Raw genomic sequence first — 24,748 nt, forward strand, 5'->3', positions numbered from 1 at the left:
TGAAGGCAGGAGCTCTGTGGTGATTTGTTAGTAAGAACCAGGGGGCATCAAAGAGCAGAAGTATAGACTTCTAGAGCAGCTATCACTTCCTATGGCTGAGACAGTGTCCAAGGAAGGGCATATTCCCCCATCCCCTAGCAAGCCTGAGAGCCAGGCCTTGCTGGAGAGAGGCTGTGGCTCAATGGAGAAGCTACTGTGGCATCTTCTTATCAGAACTCTGCCAGGGGAAAGCACTGCTGAGGAACCGCCCACAGGCTCTGTGACACCACCACCCAAGATGCCAGAGGAAGCGGCTAAGTGCCAGTGCCCACCGTGCATTACAAAAGCCATTTTTCCTGCCGAATCTTGGTGCCAGAGAAAACACCCAGGCTGCAAGAGAAAGCCTCGCTTGACAATGTCTCTCCAGCGCCCTCTGCTGACAAAACTGAACATCTGCCCCTGACCACAAACATCACTGAGTGGATCTGGAGCTGACAGGAAACCTTCAGTAGCAAGGCCAGCACTTCTGCACTAACACTACACGGAAGGCTCTCTCAGCTCCCCTCAGACCCGCATGGCCTGTCCCCTTGCTTCCTATGGGCTTCTGTTCAACTTGTTCTTTATGAAGAGGGCCTTTTCCAATCACTAAGGAAGCAGAACCATATTCCAGACAATCCATCTCCTCCACCAGCAACTATCACCACTCAGCATCATTCATTTACATATCCGTTCATTTCCTACCTTCCCCTTCTAAAATTGAAGCTCCTCAGGTACAGGGAATTCTTTTTCATTCACTCTGTATACCCAGCAGAGCCGACTAGAAAAGAATGGTGTCTAGCCCACACAGTAGGTGCCCAATAAATATGGGTGGATAAATGAATTATTTTTTATTAGGAGCATATATCAAGAGAGAACAAATGCCAGCCAGTGTCATCTGGACAGAACCACAGTTCACATGCCTCTTTAGATTGCCCCCAAGAGCTCTTAGCTGTTCTGCTCTTCAATCCTTATGAGGCTTATGTACACACAGAAATTTATTCACGTCAAGAATGTGCAGCCCTCAACAGGCTGAAGCAGGAAGATCATGAGTTTAATAGCAAACCAACCAACCAAAACAGGTACAGCTCACTGAATTCTGTCACAGACTAACACGCCCATATACCACACACCTATCTCTCTCTCTCTCTCTCTCTCTCTCTCTCTCTCTCTCTCTCTCTCTCTCTCTCTCTCTCTCTCTCTCCCTCTCTCTCTCCCTCTCTCTCTCCCCTCTCTCTCTCCCAGGTGAACCAGGTCTTGGATAAAAAATAAAGCACATCCCCAGCACCCTACCTGTGCTGTGTGGCCCACCAGGGTCAAGCCTCCTCAATTATAGAAGTCAGTTCTTTGCGAACGGAATTACACTGTTCGAATGTTTTGAGTTTGGACTTTGACAGGTTACTTACAACTTCTGTAGATGATTCAAACCGCCATGTGTAGCTGCAGACCCACTGTGCATCTCCTTCGGCGTGAGATGCTCTACTGTACAAATACACAAGTTGTCCAATTTAACACTGATGTGTATTTAGGTAGTGTCCAATTTGTGAGTACACTTTGTATATATTCTTATACATGTCTTTTTGTGACTATGGCAGCATTTCTACTGAGTGTATGTTTTAGTACTGAAATACTAAATCATAGGATTTGTGTTGTGTTCAACTTTACTAAAAAAATCCCCACCTAAGACTGACTCTTAGCACTCTGATCAAACTTAAGTGCAGCACACAGCAATGTTCACAAGGAATTGTGGCAATGGGTGTGTTTTTCCTTGACACCCAGCTAAAACACTGGTTTACTAAACAAAAGAGGCAAAGATACAACATGCACAAGAAAACCAAACTCTGTAGCTAAGTCCACAGCTACAGCTCTGATGGGGGTGGGGGGGATGCTGTAAAGGAGGAGAAGGGAGGGAAAAGATGAAAGGAGGAACAGAGAGAGAAGACACAAACCCCGAGTCCTACACCCAGGGACGAGAGCCCACACACGCAGTCCCAGTCCTTCCCGCAGAGCGATGCTGCCTCCTGGTGGATCTGGGCCTGGGCAAGTTCATCATTCTAAACACATCTGATTTTCAACACTAGGAGAGTGTACACATAGGGCTCCACCTGCTACTCAGTGTGGATTTCTCCTTTCACTCTTGTTCCTCTCAAGCAGGTTCTTCCCACAAACAACTCTATTGGCCAGTTTCTTAGACACAGCCATTAGTGATATGTGCACATGGATTCAGTAGATGCCTTCTAACTTCTGCCTTTCAATCATAAATATTGCTCCTAAAAATTTGAAAAATCCAAAGAAAAGAAAAATATTTCCACACAATCTAATTCATTATTGTCTTATTTGTGGTCATTAAAAAATTAGGGCTATGAATTCCCAAAGTGGGAGGAGGGGCAGATGAGTCTACCCATCCGCCATCATTGTGAAGATGACGTCAGCATGGTGATCGTCTCCAGTCCTCTTTCCTCAACACAGTGATAAATGAAGTTAATTTCACACCGTGAAATAACAACTATACATATATAAATGGCCTACCATCTTTCAACTGTCAGAGTAGACCGTTTTCTCTTGATAATCACCAATTCTAAGGGGCACCTAGCAAATTGTCAAGTGTGACTAATTGGTAACAGGGCAAATAGACTCAAATTTTCCAAATAATTAACTTTAATCAGCTTTCTTGAGAATTAAAATGTTTACACCCTTTAACTCAGAAATTTCATTTAATTAGCTAAATATAGAATATTTATGCAAAATACAGCCATCATATTGTTTGTGAAAAAAAGTTAACTGTCCAATCACAGAGAAGGATCACTAGTGATGCATTCACTCACCATGTTTTTCAAGATTTGAGAAGCGGCGGTGGTAGCACACACCTTTAACCCCGGCACTCGGGAGGCAGAGGCAGGTGGATCTCTGTGAGTTCAAGGCCAGCCTGGTCTACAGAGTGAGATCCAGGACAGGCACCAAAACTACACAGAGAAACCCTGTCTCGAAGATTTGAGGGTATTTTTGACAGCACAAGCCTGTAATCCCAGCTACTCAGGAAGTGGCCAGGGGGACTAAATTTAAGGCCTGTCTGGATCTCAGTAAGTTCAAAGCCAAAGTGGGCAACTTACACATTGTCTCAAAATAAAGAAGATACAGCTTCAGCAGTAGAATAATTGCCCAGTATGGCCAAGGTCCTTAGATTCTTACAACGGGATTTGGAGCTGCCTCTGGCCTGAAGATGCCAAGCAGGTAGAGTGTACTTAGGTATAAGTAGCCAAAATACTCATAAAAATATATCTTTAAAACGGGGGAAAATGTGAGATACACTTAGATAAACAAAAGCAAATGACATGTAGACAAAAGTTGAGCATCGAACACTAGGACTCCATTTTCTTTCGTCATCCTACTACCCCTTTAAACGCTTCACATGCTAACATCCTTTGATGCATTAAGCTTCACAATCCTGACGTTCAGTATCAAATCTAAAAACCCACCACCATAAATAATGAGTGATTTGTATTCCCTTCTAATTAGTCTATAGCTCTAACTTTTCTAGATTGCTGAGGAACTTTTAGGAGTGAGGAGTCTGGTTGTTCCTGTCTCAACATTGTTTTATATACTTGAATGACTCAACCTTACTCCCTCATCAAGGGCTTCTCAATTCCATTCTCTACTCACAGGTTTCTGTCTAGATGCCACTTACGAACTCTCATTACAGCTTTGACAGATAACTATAGTGTGAACATCTTACTTTCAAGATTTTGGCTACTCAGGATAGCACACAAAATTAGCATGTTTCTTCTAACCTAAAACACTAGAATTTTTAGAGTACTAAATTCATTTAGGTGGTACAACTAGCTTAATATCATGTTTCAACCCATGAATGCCTTTCCTCATTTCCTTTTACAATATTTCATTTTCAGAGTTGAACCTTAGACCTTTGATTCCTATTCTATTTGCTATCTGTGATGGCTATTGGTTGTCAACCTGACTACATCTGGAATCAACGAAAACCAAAGCAACTGGGCACCTATAAGGGATTTTTTTTTCTTAATTAAATCATTTGAAGTGGGATGACCCAATTTTAATCCGGATCTTTTGAGGCAGAAAGATCCAAACAATCTGGAACACACCTTCTGCTGGCAGTCTATATAAAGGATATGGAAGAAGGAAGTCACTCTTTGCCTGCTTGCTCCTGCTGGCAAGTCCATTCCTTCACTGGCATTACAGCCTACTTCTTCACGTCCCTGGTAAATACTGAAGACCACCTGAGACATCTAGCCTTGTGAACTTTACTTCTGGATTCTTGGACTTTCCAATAGTAGACAGCCATTACTGGACTAGTTGGACCACAATCTGTAAGCCGTTATAATAAATCCATATATATTCTGTTCTAGAGAACTCTAAGACACTATATCCCAAGCAAAATTCTTAATTTCCTTTTCAGACTGACACTGGTATATAGTTGTGTCGACTTCTACGCTACGACTTTACTGAATTCATTCACTACTTTCTGGCCTTGTGAATTATTTGTAACTTCCTGGACACATGTTCTGTCATTGTAGATAATTTACTACAATAACAACATTTTCTTCTCAACTGCCATCGCTTCAGCTTCTAGCACCAAGTGGAAGGAATCAGTAAAGCAGGACCTTGTTACATTGTTGGCTGTACAGGCCCTCCCCTTACCTCTGGCAGTGCTAGAGACCTAATCCAGCTTTGCCAATACCAGGCAAATATTCCATCACTAAGCTACCCTCCCCGGGGCCCTAGCTGAGGGACTTTTATGTTTAGAATCTCCTTCTGTTCCCATTTTGCTCATGAAAGGATAATGAATTTAATCCAATGTCATGTGTTGAGATAACCCTGACTCTTTACCTCTATATGATTTCCAAGAGTTACCACCGCACACCAAGAAAACCAGCACTTCCATTGGTCACTGGTCTTGTTGTGCTACATATATCTCATCATCCAAACAAAGAATTCATGCAATCCCACTTAAAAGTCAGGTTGCAGTATGTACATGTGTGTTGTGTGGCCCTGAGATAAAGTTCTAACAGTACCCCACCCAACAGGGTTCTCACCTTTAGTGTCTGCTTGCTTCATAAAGATCTGCCTAAGGGATATAACACTTAACTGCATATGAATGCTAATTTCCTCAAACTGGTCTTTAAATTTGATGGACAAAAAGCCTCGTTGTAGTTCAGTTTGCAATTTTCATAGCCCAAACAACAGTAAAATATAGGGAAGCAGCTAAGAGTAGGGTTAGTTTTTCCAAGGAAACCCTTTATAAGGCACTCATCAAAGGCTTTTCTGAAGACAAACAAGTGTGTGTATAACAGTCTCTTAAGAGTTTATTATAAACCAGCTTCATAGGCCACAGGAAAAAAAAGAGGACTATGTACAGCCTTCTGGGAAACAGGCAAGGAGCTGAGGAGGACCAAGATGAGTCTAGGGCCTTGGAGGGCACATTCCCCAGGGAGGGGGCCCTGAAAGGGAAACCAGACGATCCAGGGAGACTCCATGAACAGCATAACAAACAAACAGGTCTATGGTAACTCGGCCCTGGGGAACAGGGCCCACACCTCGGTGGAGCTACTGCCACAGCGCTGTGCGAGGATCAAAGCAGACCTAAGGCAAGAGAAAGTTTAGTCAGAACCCGATCTGGAACTCTGCAGGGAGCTAGCTATCAAGTGACTACAGGGGTGGGCTGACTGGCCTATGTCCAAAAAAACCGCAAATGCAAAATCAAAGAGAAATAAAATGGTGATAAAATCTGAGTATTATTTATGTTAAGACCTACTATGACTTCACAGAAAAAACACAGAGCTGGTAGTCAGAATGCTCTCTGGGCTTTCTGGGCTGTTTGTTTTGACAAAGACACTTCACTATGTAGTCCTGCCTGTCCTCAAACTCAGAGATCCACCTGCCTCTGGAATGCTGGGATTAAAGGCATGAACCACCACACCCAGCAAGAGAGGAACTGAACTCTCTTAATTAGTCAAGGACATGGGACAGTCTCCACTGTGATCTCTGGGACTCTCATCTTGCAGCCAGGGCTGCAGGACTAGTCACTGAACACACCTCTGTTCCACTAAGGAGGGGAGACCAACCTGTTAATGTTAACTCCCTCCTTGATACTTTCTGGACACAGCTATCCAAGAGCTCACTTCCCTAAATTGAGGTCTAAAGCCAATCTCCAATTCCCAGCCCAATAAACTCTAGGGAAGGAAGCCAAAGTCACTATTGTAGGCACTTACCTCGCATCCCTGGAGGAGGAGGTCGCATCCCAGGAGGGGGCATGCCCATTGGAGTTCCTCGGCCAGGAGGGATCCCCATTGGGGGTCCCATAGGAGGCCTCATGCCAGGAGGTGGGCCCATCATACCTGAAGGAGAAAAACCCAAGTGACTTCTTAAAAGCTGGAACATACAAAGCTGTGTACCAGTCAGACAGCCCAGTCCATCCTCTCAGCTTCTACAAGCAAAGGGGCCCCTGAGCCAGAGTGGGGCTCCTACGGCTCTTGTCCAGCTAGTTCCCAACTCAGTCAGCCAGGCTGGATCTCAGAGTAATCCTGCTTAATCACACAAACTCATCATCAGTTTCAGTCAAGAGCTACTTCATCATGAATCCAGCTAAGGCATCTGGTGATGAATTAGTACTGGTCTCCTTTGAGGATACTCACCTGGAGGAGGCGCCCCTCGGCCCATGGGTGGAGGAGGACCCCCACGACCAGGTGGGTACTGAGTTGGGGCTCCTGCAATACTGGCTGTGGCTGCGGCTGCAGCAGCTGCAACAGTGCCTCTTCCTTGTGGAGTCATCACCTAAAATAACGAAGAAGAATTAAACAAAACCCTAACTATGCATCTTCCCCCTCAACTGCACCAAGCCTGAAGCCTCCTAAAGCTAACACTCATGCCATCAGACTTCCCCTGAAAAGTCAACCATCAGAAAGCCTGAATGCCCAATTTCCAGCCTCTTGGCCAATCCAACTGGGGAAAAAAAGCACTTGCACTTTCAGTTAAGACTGGTGACATGGAATTCAATGTCACAGGAACATTTTGCTAAGTTCAGTTGGAATACCTTTGTACATCTCTTCACACAAACACTGACAGCCTGACAATCACGACTCATCATTCTGGTCATTCTGGACTCCTGATCAAGCTGTGGATTCTCCCCTAGCTACCAGAAAATGGTAGTACTCCTCCAATGCCTCACCTGCTGTGAGGGGCCTCCAACCCCTCGGACTGGCCCAGCAAGTCCTGCAGGAGCCTGGGGCATGGGGACACCAGCCGGGATTCCTCTGCCAGCAGCCCTGCCAATTCCTGGTCCCCCAGCAGCTCCAGCAAGTGGCACTCGAGCAATACCAGTCTGAAAAGAAGATTGTTGTAGATTATTATTTTAACTAGGCAAAGATGTTACATTTGTTTATGCTGTAGAATATTTAACTGTGTAAAGGTGTGTTACTTTTGTTTATGCTACATTTGTTTAACGATGTAAGGGTGTGTGTTTAATTATGTAAAGAATGCTGCATCTGTTTCACCTTGCCTACCTAAAACACCTGATTGGTCTAATAAAGACCTGAAGAGCCAATAGCTAGGCAGAGAAAGGATAGGCAGAGCTAGCAGGCAGAGAATAAATAGGAGAAATCTAGGCTCAAAAAATTAGAACAAGGAGCAAGAAAAGGAGAAAGGGGGGACATGCCTAGGGCCAGAAGCCAGGCAGCCATCAGCCAGACTTACAGACAGCAAGAAACTAAGAAAAGGTAAAAAGTCCCAAGGCAAAACAAAGAGCCAGGCGGTGGTGGCACACAGCCTTTAATCCCAGCACTAGGAAGGCAGAGCCAGGCGGATCTCTGTGAGTTCAAGGAAAGGCGCAAAGCTACATAGAGAAATCCTGCCTCCAGAGAAAAACAAAAAACAAAACCCATAGATAAAGATAAACAGGTTAGGTTAAAAGAGCTAGCTAGAAATGAGCTAAGATGGAGCATTCAAAACTAATTAAGTCTCCATTATGATTTGGGAGCTGGTTGGTGGCCCAAAAGAAAGGGCCTGGTACAAAACATGCTGAAATGCTCAGTGGGCTAAAGAATTCTAAGTACACCTTGGAATAGCACTGCCTAGGAGCCTCTTGCATTTAAGGCATTGAAACAGTACTAATTATATACACTAACATACATATCAACACCATTCTTCCATGCAAGACCAAGAACCTACCTATCACCCCTTAAAAAGAGACTAGAACTTAAGTCTAGAGAAGCATGTCACTCAATACCTACATTAATGCCTAAGAAAATAAAATAGCACTTGACCTGTCAACAGAGACATGAGATCCACTGGTTCTCTGATTTTCTCTTGTTAAGTGACAGTGGCCAAATAATTCCTCTAATACATATTTACACATGAAGAAGGCTGTAGTGTTCAAAATAAGAAAAGGAATGAGATAAACTACTCTCTACTCACTTGAGAGGCTATTAGCAAGACTTAAGTCAAGAGGGTAACTGAAGGATGTTTACAAATCATGCAGTACAAAGAAGCATGTGTGTGGCTAAAAAAAACGGGGGAGCTGAAGATGCAGCTCAGTGGCAGTGCTTGCCCAACATACAGGACATCCTGGGTCCAAATCAGGCAAAATTAAAACACACATATATACATAAACACAGGCTAAGAATACTCTCCCGATTTACAATGTCTTAAAATAAGGGAGAAGAGAAATTTGCTTAGGTTCTTTTTAGACAGCTCTATTTATAAACACACACTGGTTTGTAGAACCACGATCATCTGGATCACACGTCAGGTCTGCCATTTACTAGCTGTGACATCTTAGACGAACTGCTAAACTTAGTTTATTCCATCAACAAGGTGAGAATAATTTTTCAAAAGCCAACTAAAATCTTCCTACAATGATTAAATGAAACACTGCCGTCCCTGGTGCACAGATGACCAATAAATACTATTATTCTGTAACTACCAAACAAAGCACCCATAATTTTATGATTTGGAGCTGTTTTTGTTTTCAGAGTCTTACCATGTAGCCCTGGCTAATCCTGAACTCATAGATCCACTTGCCTTTGCTGATATTAAAAGTGCGGCACCACCACACCCAGCAGGAACTACTATTTATTCTAAATTACTTCTTTTTGAGATACAATTAAGAGTTTCTCCCTCCCTTTTCCTCCATCTGAACCCTCCCTCTTTGTTCATTCACTGTTGTTACATAATTTATGGAACTGTTAATTTTTAGCAAGTGACGAAAGGCCTCAGGTAGCTCCCCTGCTGATTAGGGTTCAAGTCCCAAATTCTAGCTCTCCATTTATTCACTGTCTGTAAAGGAGTGCACAGCCAGAGCACTTAACAGAGCCTGGCTCCCATGAGGGCCTCCCTTCTACAGGTATTCAGGAGGAACTTACATCTTTGGGAGGAGGTCCTTCTACTGTCATGGAGACCAGGTTCTCTCCTCGAAGCAACACCAGACCGAGAACTCGCTTCTCTTCCCTTTCTGCTTGTTTGGAGTTCTTTGGCCTAAAATTGAATTTTTAGACAAAAAAGTATTAGAAGGTAGAAAACATTTAGGTTTCCCTATCTAAGAATCACAAAGGTTTGCTTTATATTACATCACCTGGCAAAGAGTATATAAACTTTCTAAAACAGGTCCTTTGGACAGCATCTCAGACTAAGTGACCTCATATGAAGAGATGGCTGACTGTTTTCTACCAAGCCAAGAAGATGCACAGACCAGGAAACAGGACAAGCAGCAGAAAAGCCCAGCCCTGATGTAGACACTTCCATAGCCAACTGAAAATGCCTTTCCTGGTTTTCTTTGATACTACGTTGTTCCCTGCCTTCAGCTTAAGTTTTCATAGACAAAAGGTCGGCTAAACAATTCCTAAACAAAAGTGAATACCACCCACTACACATCCATGCAGTGTTATACCAGGAACAATTCAACCTCAAGGCCTACAGTTCCACCCTTCGCCTCGCATGAGAACAGAAGGAATAGAGGACAAGGTAGGAGAGATTTCACATACAAAGAAGTTGAATTTTTACAAGAGTCACATAGAAATTTCACATGCGTGACCTCAAACCAGAACCCACCCCAAACAACTGGAAAAGATGAATGAAATGAAAAATGTAAACTAGGAAAAGTATCTGCAAGATAGGAGCAGGGAGTCAAAGCCAGTTTTTAAAATAAGAAATAATATCCTGATTTTTAAAAAAAACAACTTAGATTTTTCCCCTTTTTAGCTCATACTGTCTTGTTAAATAAGCCTGTATTAGCTTTTCATGATGAAAAAAAGCAGGTATTTAAGTTTTTTCTCATAAATTTTATTTGAAAAAGTATTTCCCATCATTTTTTAAATGAGAAAATCAGCTTCTTTTTAAAATGGAAATTCCACTGATCTGCTGGCCCACTCTAACATGTACCAGGCACCCAGGCATCTCTGCATTTTTATTCTATACTTGACCTTGGGCCACAAAAGAGAACTATCTCAAAAAGAATTTACGGGAATTCAGTCAGTACATAACACGAATGCTGCGTATCAGGAGTGTGCATATGACCACAAAGTTACATCACTTCTTGAGCCTCGTGATGTCCCCAATATATAAAGCAGGACTGGGATAGTTTAATGGTCCTGGAGTTAGCTAATAAACTTACAGAATTGCAGCAAATGAGAAAGCATCTTCAATTTTTTTTAGAAAATGCCAACAAAAATGACTGGCCCCAAACCCACATGGGGAGCAGAGCACTTACCCTGAAGAGGGTCAGAGGCTTCTTAAAGCAGTTTCAGACCAGGCTGCAATACGAGAGCCCTGTAGGCTACAGCTCTACAAATAGGTAATGAGGCCAGAAAATCAAGCTCTCCCCCCTCACACACCTGTGGGGAGAACATGAGAGCCCTTTACCCCGGTACCCAGGGGCATGCAAAATCAGAGAAATTAAAAGCCAAGCAGCCCTCCTCACCAACTTCCACTTTGCTAGAATTAGAGAGCAAGGTTTTCTAGATTAAGGAAGAGATTCCTTAGCAGCCATCAATCCCACCTCAGTTTCTCCCTTCAAAAGGCAGGTGGGCAAACGAGAACACCTAGCTGAATGGCCATCCCACACTTGGTCCACCCATCCCTTCCCCATCGGGTCCATCACTAGTGCCTTTTCCCTCCCCACAGCCCTCTCCTTACTTGATCTTCCTGAATTCATCACAGTCACAGAGGATCAAATTCATATGCTTGTCAAAAGCTTTGAAGGTCCCGATAAAGATCCGGCCATCTTGCAGGATGCATCTCATCCTGTAGTCAATGTGCTGCAGCATCTTGCTGCTCTTACCCACAGTCTGCAAGAAGGGAGCAGGGATCAGTGAGGCTCAGTTCTTTTGGACTCACACACCACCTAATTTTCTATGTCTAAATTTCTCAATTTTCAGGTATCTTCCAAACAAGGCCTTTTTCTAAGAATCTTATCGCCCAGCTTTCAGCATTGACTCCTGCCCATTAATTTGCTATTATTCCTGCCCTTAAAAAAAGGTACTCAGCGGGGCGGTGGTGGTGCACACCTTTAATCCCAGCACTTGGAAGGCAGAGGCAGGCGGATCTCTGTGACTTTGAGTCCAACCTGAGCTACAGAGTTCCAGGAAAGGCACAAAACTACACAGAGAAATCCTGTGGGGGGGGGGGGGGGGGTGCGGGGAAGGCACTCTTCCTCAGATTATGATTGACTTTGTCTATGTTGTATCTGTCTCAGGACTGTGAAGTGCCCACAAATCCATCCACAGTAGGCACACCAGACATTAAGCCATCCACCACTGTGTAGACTCAGTGCTACAAACATCTAAATCCATCTAAACTAAGAACTGGAATTCAACTGGCACTAAAAATCCACTCAAGGAAAAGCTTATTACCAGAAAGTGAATCAGCTCTGAAGCAAGAATGGAGTCCTCAAACCAAGAACTGGAGTAGGGTAACTTGGGAAACTTTTCTGGGCCCGAGTGCTAATTCGTTCGGATACTTAACAGTCTAATATATAACTTGTTAGCCTTAATTTCTAATTAAGGGAAACAATTATCCTGGTTCTATCCTGGTTCCCAATGTAGCTTTGCAAAAACAAAGGAGGAGCCTATACACATCCCTGGGTGAACAGAGGTACCTGTGGCAACCTCTCTCAGAAACCTATCAGTTCCCCACAAGTCTAACTGGTGTTGTGTTACTTCTGACTACCCAAGTGCCTTCTCTGTACCAGGAACTGCAATTGCTGATCACGGGTTAGCATTACCCAGCCCTAACCTGAAACCCCAGATTATGTGTTTTCTGCTTAAACAATCATCTCAAAGAGCTCTGTTGGAGAGGATCAGCATTCGTGGGTCCATCTGCCCAGTAACAGCTAACATTTTTGGGAACTCCCTGTATAGCCAGGCTCCTGAAAGGGATTGTGTATTTCATCTAATCCTCAAAACTGGGCCCACTGTCATCCCTTTTTACTAATAAAATAGATGGCCCACGCTGAAGGTTAACTAAGGACTTGCCTCAGTCAACCCTCAAAAAGATAACCTGTTTTTACTACCTCGGGTTTCTCCAGCTACGCAACTACTGTTTTAGGGAAATCTTCGACATATTTATTACATTTTCTCTGTAGCCAAAACTGGCCTCCAGGGGAGAAAAAAAAAAAATCAAGATCCTCTGCCTGCTTAGCATAGAAATTACAAACTGAGATTTCAAGCACCGGCCACTCTCCCTGGCTGACCTCTCTAAAATCTAAGTAAGTTTATTAAGCCTGTGAAAAAAATCTTTCAGCGATGTCTTACTACAGTTAAGATAAAGCCAAGTGTAAGGACTTCGGCAAGCAGGTTCCTGGCCGTTCCTCGCCTTCTACTTCTTTGCTCGGGCAGCTCTCCAGATTTCCAGCCAGCCCTCCCTCCTACAGGGGGAGCGGGGCGCTGCCAAGCAACCCCTCGGGAGCCTGCGCTGGCCCAGGAGAAAGCCTGCCCGCCCCTCCCCTGCCGTTACTTCTGCCCAAAGCCCAAGGACCGGAGTGAACACCAGCCCGGCGCAGAGAAGACAGAACTTCTTCCAGGGTGCAGTCCCGCGCCTGACAGACCCCCACATATATAAAAAACCACCCGCGTAGCAGGGTCGCGCTCTGCTGGCCAACACTCCCCGCCCTCCCGCTCCCTCCGCCACTCGACTCCGGCTCCCGGCAGCGACCTCCGCGAGCCCGGGCACACATTGTTGACCCCGCACAAGTTCACAGCTACCGCGGCCGCGGAACCCCAACCACCGTGGCGCCGGGAGACCAGGGTGGCCCCGTCGCCGAGCACGCTCGCCGGCCTCCGTTCCCCGGCGCGGCCTCCCCCTCCGCCCGGCCCGGCCGCACCGCCAAGCCCAGGCCTTGGGCGCCCGGATTAAGCGGCTTCGGCCCCGACCTTCTCCGCCACCGGCGGCTCCGACCCACGGCCGCCGTCAGCCACCGGCCCGCTCCGCACCCCCCGAGCGCCCCGCAGCCAGCCCGCGCCTTCTTACCATGGTGGCGGCTCCGATGTCTCAGATCCCCACCGGATTCGCTTCCACAGAGGCCTAGGCGCCAGCCAGCAGCTCGGTTCCCGCCGCGGCTAACGGAAATGCAGCCTGCAAAATGCCTCCGCTGGTGAAGCTACTTCCGGTCCGGACTCAGCCCTCGGAGTTCCGGTCTCTGGAAGCCAATGAGGGCGTGGAGCGGTGGTATCCGCGGACGGTTTGTTTGGGGGTTTGTTTTTGTTTTGATTTTTGGTGTTTGTTGTTTTTTCTTCTTCATTTTGGTTTTATTGGGATCCCCGCCTCGCTTTGATTTATTTTAGACAGTGTCTCACTATGTCGCCCAGCCTATGTCGCCCAGGCTGGTCCGGAGCTTCCAATCCTCCGACTTATGGCGTCCTTAGTGCCGATGCCGGCGTACACCATCGTACTTGCTGGCAAACATAAAACTGAACGCCCTTGAAAGCGTGGATCCTCATTGGACATACACCCTCCCAGCTTAGTCTCCACTGGAGTGGCTTGTTCCACACGCCGCTGCCCCGAACCTCCCTCCTACCCCAGTTCTCAGGGTTTCTCTGTGTAGCTTTGGAGCCTGTCCTGGATCTCACTCTGTAGACCAGGCTGGCCTCGAACTCACAGAGATCCGCCAGCCTCTACCTCCCGAGTGCTGGGATTAAAGGTGTGAGCCACCACCGCCCGGCTCTCTCATTAAGGCTTGGAATGATCTTCATCTGCACCTTTGCGTTTGCTTTCGTCTCAGCAGGAGCGCTACACCCCCAGGAAGATGTACATGCTGACGCCCTTACCTTCATGATTAAGGCTGAAATAACACTGTCCTAGTGAGGACTTCCCTGACCATCCTTCTTATTTAAAAAATAATAAAAAATAAAGCAACCATCCCAGGCACCTCACGTTTACACTTTTGTTTGTTTTGTTTTTTTCTCTTTAATGTTGATTGCTATCTGACATGCTAAACCGTAGTCCCCTCATTACTGGAGAGGTGTACCTTCCAAGACTCCCAGTACCCACCTCCCCAAGTCACAGTACCAAACCTATATATGCTATATTTTTTCTTCATATGCATACTTATGGTAAACTTACCTTTTCGCTTAAAGAAAGCATATTTTGGTACCTTTGAATTGCCAGCATCACAGGTTCAAGTGCTCTAGGAACAAGGACTACCTGAACACAAGCACTACAATGCAGGTCAGCCAATTTGATGATCCCTATGACAGCTGAGTGGGGGTAGTATATACAGTGTGGACACCTACACACAGGGATGATTTGTGGTTAAGGCAAAAACAGTATTTCCTCGTGCTACTCGGAATGGTGCACGACTTAGAACATTAATTGCTTATTTCTAGAGTTTTCCATTTAATACTTTCAGACCGATAGACCAAAGGTAACTGGAACTGGAATAAGAGATGATTACTGTATATATTTTAAGTTATTTAATTATCCTGTTAGAATTAAACTCCAGTATAGTGTTTATTGCTTAGATCGCTGCTTAGCATAAAGGACTCAATAAATGTTTGCTGAATGAATTAATCTCACTCAGCTCCATGACTTTTAATTATTTCCTATATGCCCAGGAGTTTCTAATTTATTCCTCTAATCTTGTTTTGGTTTTTGTTTTTTTTTTTCTAACTTTTGGACTTTTATAAAAAAAAAAAACACTCGATTAATTGCTGTGGAGCAGATACAGTAAATTTAACATGTTGAGAACTGAATTCTTGACCTTATTACTCTTCCACATCTCAGAAGTTTGCTAAGAAAACAAGGAGTGGCGCTAGGAATATGTAGTGTTTGGTAGAGTGCTTGTGAAGCACACCCGAAGCCCAGGTTCCGTCTCCAGCACCATATAAAAGGGCATGGTAACATACGCCTGTAATCCTAGCACGCAGACAGTGAGGTGGGTACTCCAGGAGTTGGGAACCAGTCGGGGCCACCCAGGCACCTAGTTCAAAACAAACAAAGCAAAAAACAAAACAAAACAAACAGAGCAAAAAAACAGAACAAAGTAATGAGAACCTGCAGCATAGTTAATTCCTTTCTTCTGTGTCATAATCTACCGTCAGCAAATGGACCCCACGTTCAAATTACCTTGAATATAACTATTGTTATCTGTTCCACGGCTGCCACCCCTAGTTCCAGCCTCCAGCGCTTGGATTGCTAAATGAGTCCTTAATTGGTCTCTTTGCCTTAATCTTGTTCTCACTGCAGCCAGAGAGGTCTTCCTAAATGTTCAAGGGAATGTTCCCACCTCAGAACTCTGCCGCCTTCACACCATTTCTAAGAGACAGTGCCACTGTCCCATTTCTGTCACCCTACAGATAGAGAGACATGGAGGCCCAGCAAGATGAATTGGCATGTCCAAGGTGTCAGAATCAGAATGAAAATACAGATGGTACCTCTGACTCAGCTGTTTATTTGTCCCCACATTACCCAGTCACCAGAGGCAGAATTCCTTGAAGCATTTTAAAAATATTTATTTGGCGGGGCAGTGGTGGTGCACACCCTTAATCCCAGCACTCAGGAGGCAGAGACAGGCGGATCTCTGAGTTTGAAGCCAGCATGGGCTACAAACAAGTTCCAGGACACCCAGGGAGGTTACACAGAGAAATCCTGCCTCAAACGGAAAAAAAAAAAAAAAATTGGAGCCAGGCATCTGGCACATGCGTACAATCCCAACACTTAAGAGATGGAGACAAAAGGATCAGGAGTTCAAAGCCAGCTTCAATGACGTAGCAAACTCACAGCCAACCTAGGCTCTACAAAACCCTGTCTGAAAAAAAAAAAAAAAAAAAAAAAGGAAACCAAAATTTATTTAGTAGCTACTAATACCATGAATTGTTACTGAGATTGGAAGTTTTTTACCTCAAGAAGCCTGTGTTCTCCTGAGAAAAACAAGAAACCAAAGGAATAAGTATATGATGCAATATTACAGCGATGGGTAACGAAATGAAGCTAACTAGAGATACAAGGAGTGGTGGCAGCCACCACCAGCTTTGGCTAGGGGACCAAGGTGAGGCCCTTAGGCCAGTGACCAGATAAAGCCACAGACACCCTGTAGCTCTGCTACAAAATAGATAACCAGTAGCACTTCTGACCTCCCAAGCTCAGCCTCGTCCACTGCTGTTCATCTCACTCTGTCTATCATTTGCAATGTGCTTCTCCAAGGCTCGGCAGCTTCTCTTCCACATCCTCCACCCTATCTAATTTCTTTACCAGTATATTCAGTGATAAAATCCAATCTCAATGTTTTCATAATTTTACTAGTTTATTCAGGTACATCTCCAATGTTGCAAAATGTATGTATCCTAAGGTTTTTTACAGGTTCCCCACACACACACACTCCTCAAAAATCAAGTAAGTCTCTGCTAGTGGCAGTTTACCAGACTTAAAGTCCAGCCCTCTACTTTACCCTAGGTTATTAAATGACAAAAATCTATCCTTTTTTTTCTTTTTTCTTTTTTTTGTTTGTTTTTTTGAAACAGGGTTTCTCTGTGTAGCTTTGAAGCCTGTCCTGGATCTTGCTCTGTAGTCCAGGCTGGCCTCGAACTCACAGAGATCCACCTGGCTCTGCCTCCCAGTGCTGGGATTAAAGGCGTGTGCCACCACTGCCCAGCCCAAAAATCTCTCCTTTAAGTGGCATTAAAATTCACACAACTAAGCTTTCCTCCTCACAGCCAAAACAACGCTGTCTGGATCCTAAAGAAGTGGAAAGTAGGGAAAGAATAAGAACCATGACTACTAGCCATGAGCCAGCATCCTACTGAGTCTACTTTGTTGTAGCAAGGAAGCAGGGTGACTTGGGAATTGGACTGTGGTCTGCATGAGCAGTGTACCAGAGTATAACCTGTCTGTTAGAACCCAGCTTTGTCGATCTTGCCAGTCCTTGACGTTGCACCCCAACGTCAAAGAAAAGATGCTTCAGCCTTTTAAGAATACTAGGAAATGGCACACTAGAAATTTGGGGGTTCTAGACTCTCATGTTTCAACCTGTCTGAAACTTCTCCTTAATTAAAAAGTAATTCGTATTTCACTGTTCTCTCAATTTCTGTATTAAAATTCACAAGCAAGACACTGTAGGAGGAAGTTTCTGAGTCTGGCCAGCAACACCCAAATACCCAGTAGTAGCTCCCCAAATAATTGACTCAGAGGCTTAATATTACTTATCAATGCTCGGCCAGTAGCTCAGACTTATTACTGACTGGCTCTTAGACTTAAATTAACCCATAATTCTTATCTATTTTTAGCCACCTGGCTTGGTGCCTTTTCTCAATACAACATTCTCATCTGGTTTCCTTTGCATCTAGCTAGCTACTCCTGACTCCACCCTTCCTCTTCTCAGCATTCTTAGTTTGGTCATCCTGCCTACACTTCCTGCCTGGCTACTGACCAATCAGCATTTTATTAAACCAATTGGAGTGACAAATCTTTACAGTGTACAAGAGAATTATTCCACAGCAAGACATAGGTCTATATACAAAATGAGAACATGGAGTTAATTTCTTGTATACTTCATGCATATCTGGAGGATATATAAAAGGATAATAGAGCACTTAGTAATGGATGGTGGTGAATAAGCATTGAGAGGCTCTCAGCTTGCTAAGAGTCATTTACCATCTCTTTTAGAAAGAAACTGATTTTTAAAGACTTACATTGGAAGAGAAGACTGGGGAAGGGTGGGACGGCATACTATTGGATGGAGAGAAGGCTGGAGAGGGGTGGGACAGTGGATACTACTAGATGGAGAGAAGGCTGGGGAGGGGTATGTCAGGGATACTGTCAGATGGGGGCAAGAAGTTCTGGTGGGGGCCAATGAGATGGTTCAGTAGGTAGTCACTTGTGCCAAGCCTGACAACCTAAGTTAAATTCCTATTACCAGTAGAATAGTGGAAGAAGAGAACTCCAGTTCCAAGGGATTAGACACTCTCTCCTAGCCTCTGTGGGCACGTGGTTCATAGACATACATGCAGGCAAAACACCTACACATACAGAATAAACTGAAATTTTCATTCACAGACTCATTCTCTGCTGTAAAGTGCATCATACATGAAATAACAAAATATTATTTTGTCAAGGCAAATTATTTTATATGAATGTATATATTATATGCACACATATATAATATACATATATGTGTAATATATACATATATATATATATATATGCACCAGGATTTTAAAGAAGACTGTCAAAAATGGTAGGGATGATGTTGTGTTTTGTTTTGTTTTGCCTATATAGTACTGATGAAAATTATTAGAAATGTCAAAAGTATTTCAGTTTAAAGAAACTAAGTTAGGGCTGGAGCGATGGCTCAGTGGTTAAGAGTACCGACTACTCTTCCAAAGGTCCTGAATTCCCAGCAACCACATAGTGGCTCACCTGTAATGAGCTCTGGTACAATCTTCTGGCCTGCAGGGACACGTGCAGACAGAACACTTATACTATATATATTATACACACACACACATATATATATATATACATATATACATATATATGTGTGTGTGTATGTGTGTGTATATATATATATATATATATATATAGAGAGAGAGAGAGAGAGAGAGAGATTCTCTGGGAAATGGATTCTTTCCTGCTATCACTGTGGCCTACCAGGACACTGCATCTGGGAGTGCCACAGGGATATAGTCCTCCCCTGGGGTCTTGTCTTAGCTGCAAAGTGGGTGACCACTGGAAGTAGGGTGTCCCTCTCTCCTTTGTGAGGGAAGGCCAACCTCCCTCCCAGGAACCCAGGCTCAGGTCAAGTTTAAAAAAGGACAAATATCATACCTGTTCCTGGACTATGAGAAGTGCAATAAGAAAAGATGCCCCACCTTGAGGACTGCTGAGGCTCTGAGCTTGTACCAGCTCCTGTCTTTTCCATCTCTATGGATGAGTCCCAGGTAACCCTACATGTGACAAGCAGCAAAATTACTTTCCTTTTAGGCTGGTGGTACATCTTCAGCCCTAGCCACCTTCCTGAGTTTGGCCTTCCAATCCCCAATTCTTCTCACTGGTCTTCCCAGCACACCTCAACCAGCTTGGTTCACACCACCTTTAACCTACATGATGGCCAGATGTCGTTTCACTCATCCTTTTCTGGTCCCACCTAATCCCCCTCCTATGGAGAACTGTCATGTCTAAATCTCAGGTCCATTTACGTCTCTGAGATTCCAGAGGCTCATACTGCACTCTTAACCCCAAGTGCCCTGACCCACCACGGTCCGGGGCCATCTGATGCCTCAGAGCCCCAATCCATAGTCTCCACTGCAGACTCCACTGCAGACTCCACAGCACTTGGGAAATGTCACCTGAAAGCGTGGGCTATCTCCATCCCTGGCCAATTGCTCACAGCCACCCTGTCACAATTATTCTTAAGGACCGTATTAGTTACTTTTCTGTCGCTATGAGGAGACAGCAATGGTGATGGTGCTGCCTTCCAGTCTGGCCCAATCAGGTCATGGTGCAAAGGGAAAAGGTGAAGTAGAAAGTCTCAGGCACGCTTAGGGGTTACCAAATGGTTATAAACAAGACCGGGAGGTTACTAGAACAATGGCCCTTGGTGGGCTAGCTGCTTTTGATGGAAACAAACGTTTCTCACACGTCCTCCATCTCTCTAAATGAACTCCTTGACTGCCTGCTCTACTGCTGTGTCCCACCCGACTTCTTCTCTTTCGGGAGCATGGTACCTGACAGCTGCAGAGATCTGAGCAGAGAGGAATGAAAAACATGGCTGTATAAACAGGTAACAACACTGGCAGCTTTATCCAGACTTCAGGGCCAGGTTGCTCATCTCTCCATGGGGCTGCTCCTGCTCCTCACCTCCGTCCACTGGCAGCTGTGCATGTCTTGGCTGGTATGACAGCTTAAATGCTGCACCAGGTTGCTGTGGATATCGCTCTATATAAATAAAACACTGATGGCCAGTGACCAGGCAGGAAGTATAGGCAGGACAAAGAGAGAGGAGAATTGAGGAAACAGGAAGAAGGAGGGGGAGACACTGCAGCCACCGCCAGGACAAGCAGCATGTAAAGACGCCGGTAAGCCACCAGCCACGTGGCAAGGTATAGATTTATAGAAATGGGTTAATTTAAGATATAAGAACAGTTAGCAAGAAGCCTGCCATGGTCATACAGTTTATAAGTGATATAAGCGTCTGAATAATTATTTTATACGTGGACTGTGGGACTGTGGGGCTTGGGGAACCTGGAGAGAAGCCCTCCAGCAACACCAGGTCCTTTAAACTAAAGGGCTTCCTGTTAGAGTCTCAGCTAACAGAATCAGAAAGCACCACCTTTCTCTTAAGAACTCTGACTTTAACCTCTCTAAGCTTGAAGTCCCAACACCTTACTGCAGATCATAGCCCTGGGTCTCCCTGTCACCTTACTGCAGATCATAGCCCTGGGTCTCTCTGTCACCTTACTGCCCTATCATAGCCCTGGGTCTGTCTGTCACCTTACTGCAGATCATAGCCCTGGGTCTCTCTGTCACCTTACTGCAGATCATAGCCCTGGGTCTCCCTGTCACCTTACTGCAGATCATAGCCCTGGGGTCTCTCTGTCACTTTACTGCAGATCATAGCCCTGGGTCTGTCTGTCACCTTACTGCAGATCATAGCCCTGGGTCTGTCTGTCACCTTACTGCAGATCATAGCCCTGGGTCTCCCTGTCACCTTACTGCAGATCATAGCCCTGGGGTCTGTCTGTCACCTTACTGCAGATCATAGCCCTGGGGTCTCACTGTCACCTTACTGCAGATCATAGCCCTGGGTCTCTCTGTCACCTTACTGCAGATCATAGCCCTGGGTCTGTCTGTCACCTTACTGCAGATCATAGCCCTGGGGTCTCTCTGTCACTTTACTGCCCTTCATAGCCCTGGGTCTGTCTGTCACCTTACTGCCCTTCATAGCCCTGGGTCTCTCTGTCACCTTACTGCAGATCATAGCCCTGGGTCTGTCTGTCACCTTACTGCCCTTCATAGCCCTGGGTCTGTCTGTCACCTTACTGCAGATCATAGCCCTGGGGTCTCTCTGTCACCTTACTGCAGATCATAGCCCTGGGTCTCTCCTTCACCTTACTGCAGATCATAGCCCCGGGGTCTGTCACTTTACTGCAGATCATAGCCCTGGGTCTCTCCTTCACCTTACTGCAGATCATAGCCCCGGGGTCTGTCACTTTACTGCAGATCATAGCCCTGGGTCTCTCCTTCACCTTACTGCAGATCATAGCCCTGGGTCTCTCCTTCACCTTACTGCAGATCATAGCCCTGGGTCTCTCTGTCACTTTACTGCAGATCATAGCCCTGGGTCTGTCTGTCACCTTACTGCAGATCATAGCCCTGGGTCTCTCTGTCACTTTACTGCAGATCATAGCCCTGGGTCTCTCCTTCACCTTACTGCAGATCATAGCCCTGGGGTCTCACTGTCACCTTACTGCAGATCATAGCCCTGGGTCTCCCTGTCACCTTACTGCAGATCATAGCCCTGGGGTCTGTCTGTCACCTTACTGCAGATCATAGCCCTGGGGTCTGTCTGTCACTTTACTGCAGATCATAGCCCTGGGTCTCTCTGTCACCTTACTGCCCTATCATAGCCCTGGGTCTCCCTGTCACCTTACTGCAGATCATAGCCCTGGGGTCTCACTGTCACCTTACTGCAGATCATAGCCCTGGGGTCTGTCTGTCACCTTACTGCAGATCATAGCCCTGGAGTCTCTCTGTCACCTTACTGAAGATCATAGCCCTGGGTCTCTCTGTCACCTTACTGCCCTCTCATAGCCCTGGTCTGTCTGTCACCTTACTGCAGATCATAGCCCTGGGTCTGTCTGTCACCTTACTGCAGATCATAGCCCTGGGTCTCTCCTTCACCTTACTGCCCTATCATAGCCCTGGGTCTGTCTGTCACCTTACTGCAGATCATAGACCTGGGTCTCTCCTTCACCTTACTGCCCTATCATAGCCCTGAGGTCTGTCACCTTACAGCAGATCACAGCCCTGAGGTCTCTCTGCAGAATTTTCATGTAGAGACAGTTGGCATTGCCTATGGCACTCCACCATGTTTATAAGACTCTCCATTCTCCAACATGAAGCCACCTGCTTCCCAGATGGGAATAGTTTTATGGTGGCAGGACACAGAGGTCATGGAGCTGCACCACTTGAGGTATTTCCACATCAACCCAAAAATGTGAATTAATTGCCCTCACTGAGGTTTCCCAGCCAGAGGCAAGAACGAGCCTTCCTATGACACAGATTCTGCCTATTCTTCCAGTGTAACCCATACCCAGTCAGCCATCTAGAGAGATGGTTCTCCCGACTACCCATAACACCCTGATTAAGCATGCCCAACAGACAGCTTGGCTTCCTCCCCAAGCTGACATAGTTCTCAGTTTCACCTTCCCTCATCTTCAAAACACCCCTTAGGATACTCAACAAGCTTCACATGAAGGCTTCTCCACCAACCTGGGGGAGTGATTGTGGAGTCCAGAAAAGAAGCTGATGTTCTTTCTATGTGGAAAATCCTTAACAGTTTTTACCAGGCCACCCATTTAGAACTGTTTAGTCCTTGTAATCTGTTTCCAGCTATATAGTCAAGCTACTGATGTAGAAGAAATTCAAACTAATAGAATTAATGTTCAAGAATGGTTTAATAGATTCACTTAGAAGACATTAAGTCACACGTGTTGAATTTAGCTAATGGACCTGCCTCCAAAATACCCCAAAGGTAAGTAGTGTGCTAACCAGACCTGCTAGAGAGAAGTGAAATTTACGATGCTCTGATATAAATGTTTACAATATTCACCAGCCACTAGGTCCATCCCCAAAGAACATGCCTCTAACAGGCAGCTCAAGGAGACAGTGCAGGGTCACCACCAATGTTAAGTCTTGACTGCCATAAAGCTCTCTTGACAAAAGTATAATCCTGTCAAATGGGCAAGATGGCCCCAGGTAACAACTATTTGAAAAGAACACCACTGGCGTACTTAAGAAATAACTCTGGCAGTATCTTTGCTGTGTAAATCTCCCATCTGCCCAAGTGGCCAGACTTGCAGTCTCCTGTCTCTGTTTACATTGTTCGGAGGGTGACGTGGTGACCTGAAAAAGAGATGGGAGGATGACAGTGTATGTGGAATGCACAAGCCTGGGGTTTACATAAGTTAGCAGACCTTCTGTTCAAGGCTGGCTCCTTTTTGAGCACTATAGCCTGAGCAGGACAAACACCATTAAAGAGCTTTTCCTTCATGAGTCTTCTGTGCAGAGTGATTCCCCCTGGAAAGGGACATTCTTTCTGTAACACGACAAGCCTGTCACTGTGCTCCAGGGTTAAGACTCCATAGCCAGAAGCTTAAAGCACCTAGTTCTTTGAGCCTTTTGAAAATCTGTCTCCTCTTGTAAGTAAGACTCTTACTTTTCTGAATTCTATGATATAATTTTTACAAGCTCTCTCCTCTTATTCCCCAGAATTTCGACATGTTCCGGTACAACTTGTTTCTTCAAGGAGACCTCTAAGACTATTCCTAGACAGAGGTCTTCACACACCTCAAGATATAACCCCATTTTATATTTCTGTATAAAATCCAAATGTAATTTACTGGGGCCTGTTTTGTGGCATTTTACTCAGATTCATCTGTCTTTTGAAGCTGACCCAGAAAGGCAACTTCCTTTGCTCACTCCAGCAGCGTCCATGAAAGCCCTGCCATCCCAGCATGCCAAGTGAGCATGTCTCATAAAGAACAGAGAGCTATAGGGACAGAGCATAAGAAGAATTCAGAAGCCAAGACACTTCAGTGGAGGGTCTGTCCTGTGACAGAAGTGACTAAGAATCTTAAAGCTGTTAAACTGTCCCTGCTTGGGACATCTGCCATGGTCTCATCTACAACTACACCAGGCTATCTCCAAACTATTGGTGATCAGTGATAACACACACAGATTGATCTAGTGCTACTCTGTGGGGTGAAATTCTAAAAGCCATCCCTCTCCTAAAGCCAAGTGGACAGAGAGAAAGAAACAGGACAGTCAGCTTGCCTGTGCACTCACAGGACGGACCCAGACACACTGTAGAAACCAGAGCTGCGAGCAAAGTAATAGTAACCAGGAATTCCATAAAGGCGTCTACCTCCTAACTTCAGGTTTGCAATTGTCTTAGCCCATTTTGTGTTGGGTGGGTACTTTATTGTGGTGCATGATAACAAAACACCACATGCAGATGAGCAGCATGTGAAGAAGAGGTCAAACGTGTGGCATGGTCTTA

General features: G+C 45.2%; 1 protein-coding gene across 1 annotated transcript; it reads right to left on the reverse strand.

Annotated features, from left to right (window-relative positions):
* Positions 1-5,325: 5,325 nt before the first annotated feature.
* Snrpb (small nuclear ribonucleoprotein polypeptides B and B1) lies at positions 5,326-13,643 on the reverse strand. Its single transcript, XM_006984515.2, has 7 exons — positions 13,504-13,643; positions 11,173-11,324; positions 9,405-9,516; positions 7,214-7,366; positions 6,681-6,819; positions 6,258-6,383; positions 5,326-5,628 (listed from the first exon to the last, which is right to left on the reverse strand). Exons 1-7 carry the CDS (start codon positions 13,504-13,506, stop codon positions 5,618-5,620), a joined length of 696 nt encoding a protein of 231 aa, XP_006984577.1. The 5' UTR covers positions 13,507-13,643; the 3' UTR covers positions 5,326-5,617.
* Between the last annotated feature and the right edge of the window lie 11,105 nt (positions 13,644-24,748).

This window comes from Peromyscus maniculatus, chromosome 4, assembly GCF_049852395.1.
Source record: "Peromyscus maniculatus bairdii isolate BWxNUB_F1_BW_parent chromosome 4, HU_Pman_BW_mat_3.1, whole genome shotgun sequence".
Classification (NCBI taxonomy): domain Eukaryota; kingdom Metazoa; phylum Chordata; class Mammalia; order Rodentia; family Cricetidae; genus Peromyscus; species Peromyscus maniculatus.

What these genes read in the sequence shown, in the direction of transcription:
- Snrpb (XM_006984515.2), bottom strand. An exon ending in GATGAATTCAGGAAGATCAA is followed by an intron (nt 9,517 to 11,172) that starts GTAAGGAGAGGG and finishes ATTCAATTTTAG; the next exon opens with GCCAAAGAACTCCAAACAAG. An exon ending in TTGGAGGCCCCTCACAGCAG is followed by an intron (nt 6,820 to 7,213) that starts GTGAGGCATTGG and finishes TCGTTATTTTAG; the next exon opens with GTGATGACTCCACAAGGAAG.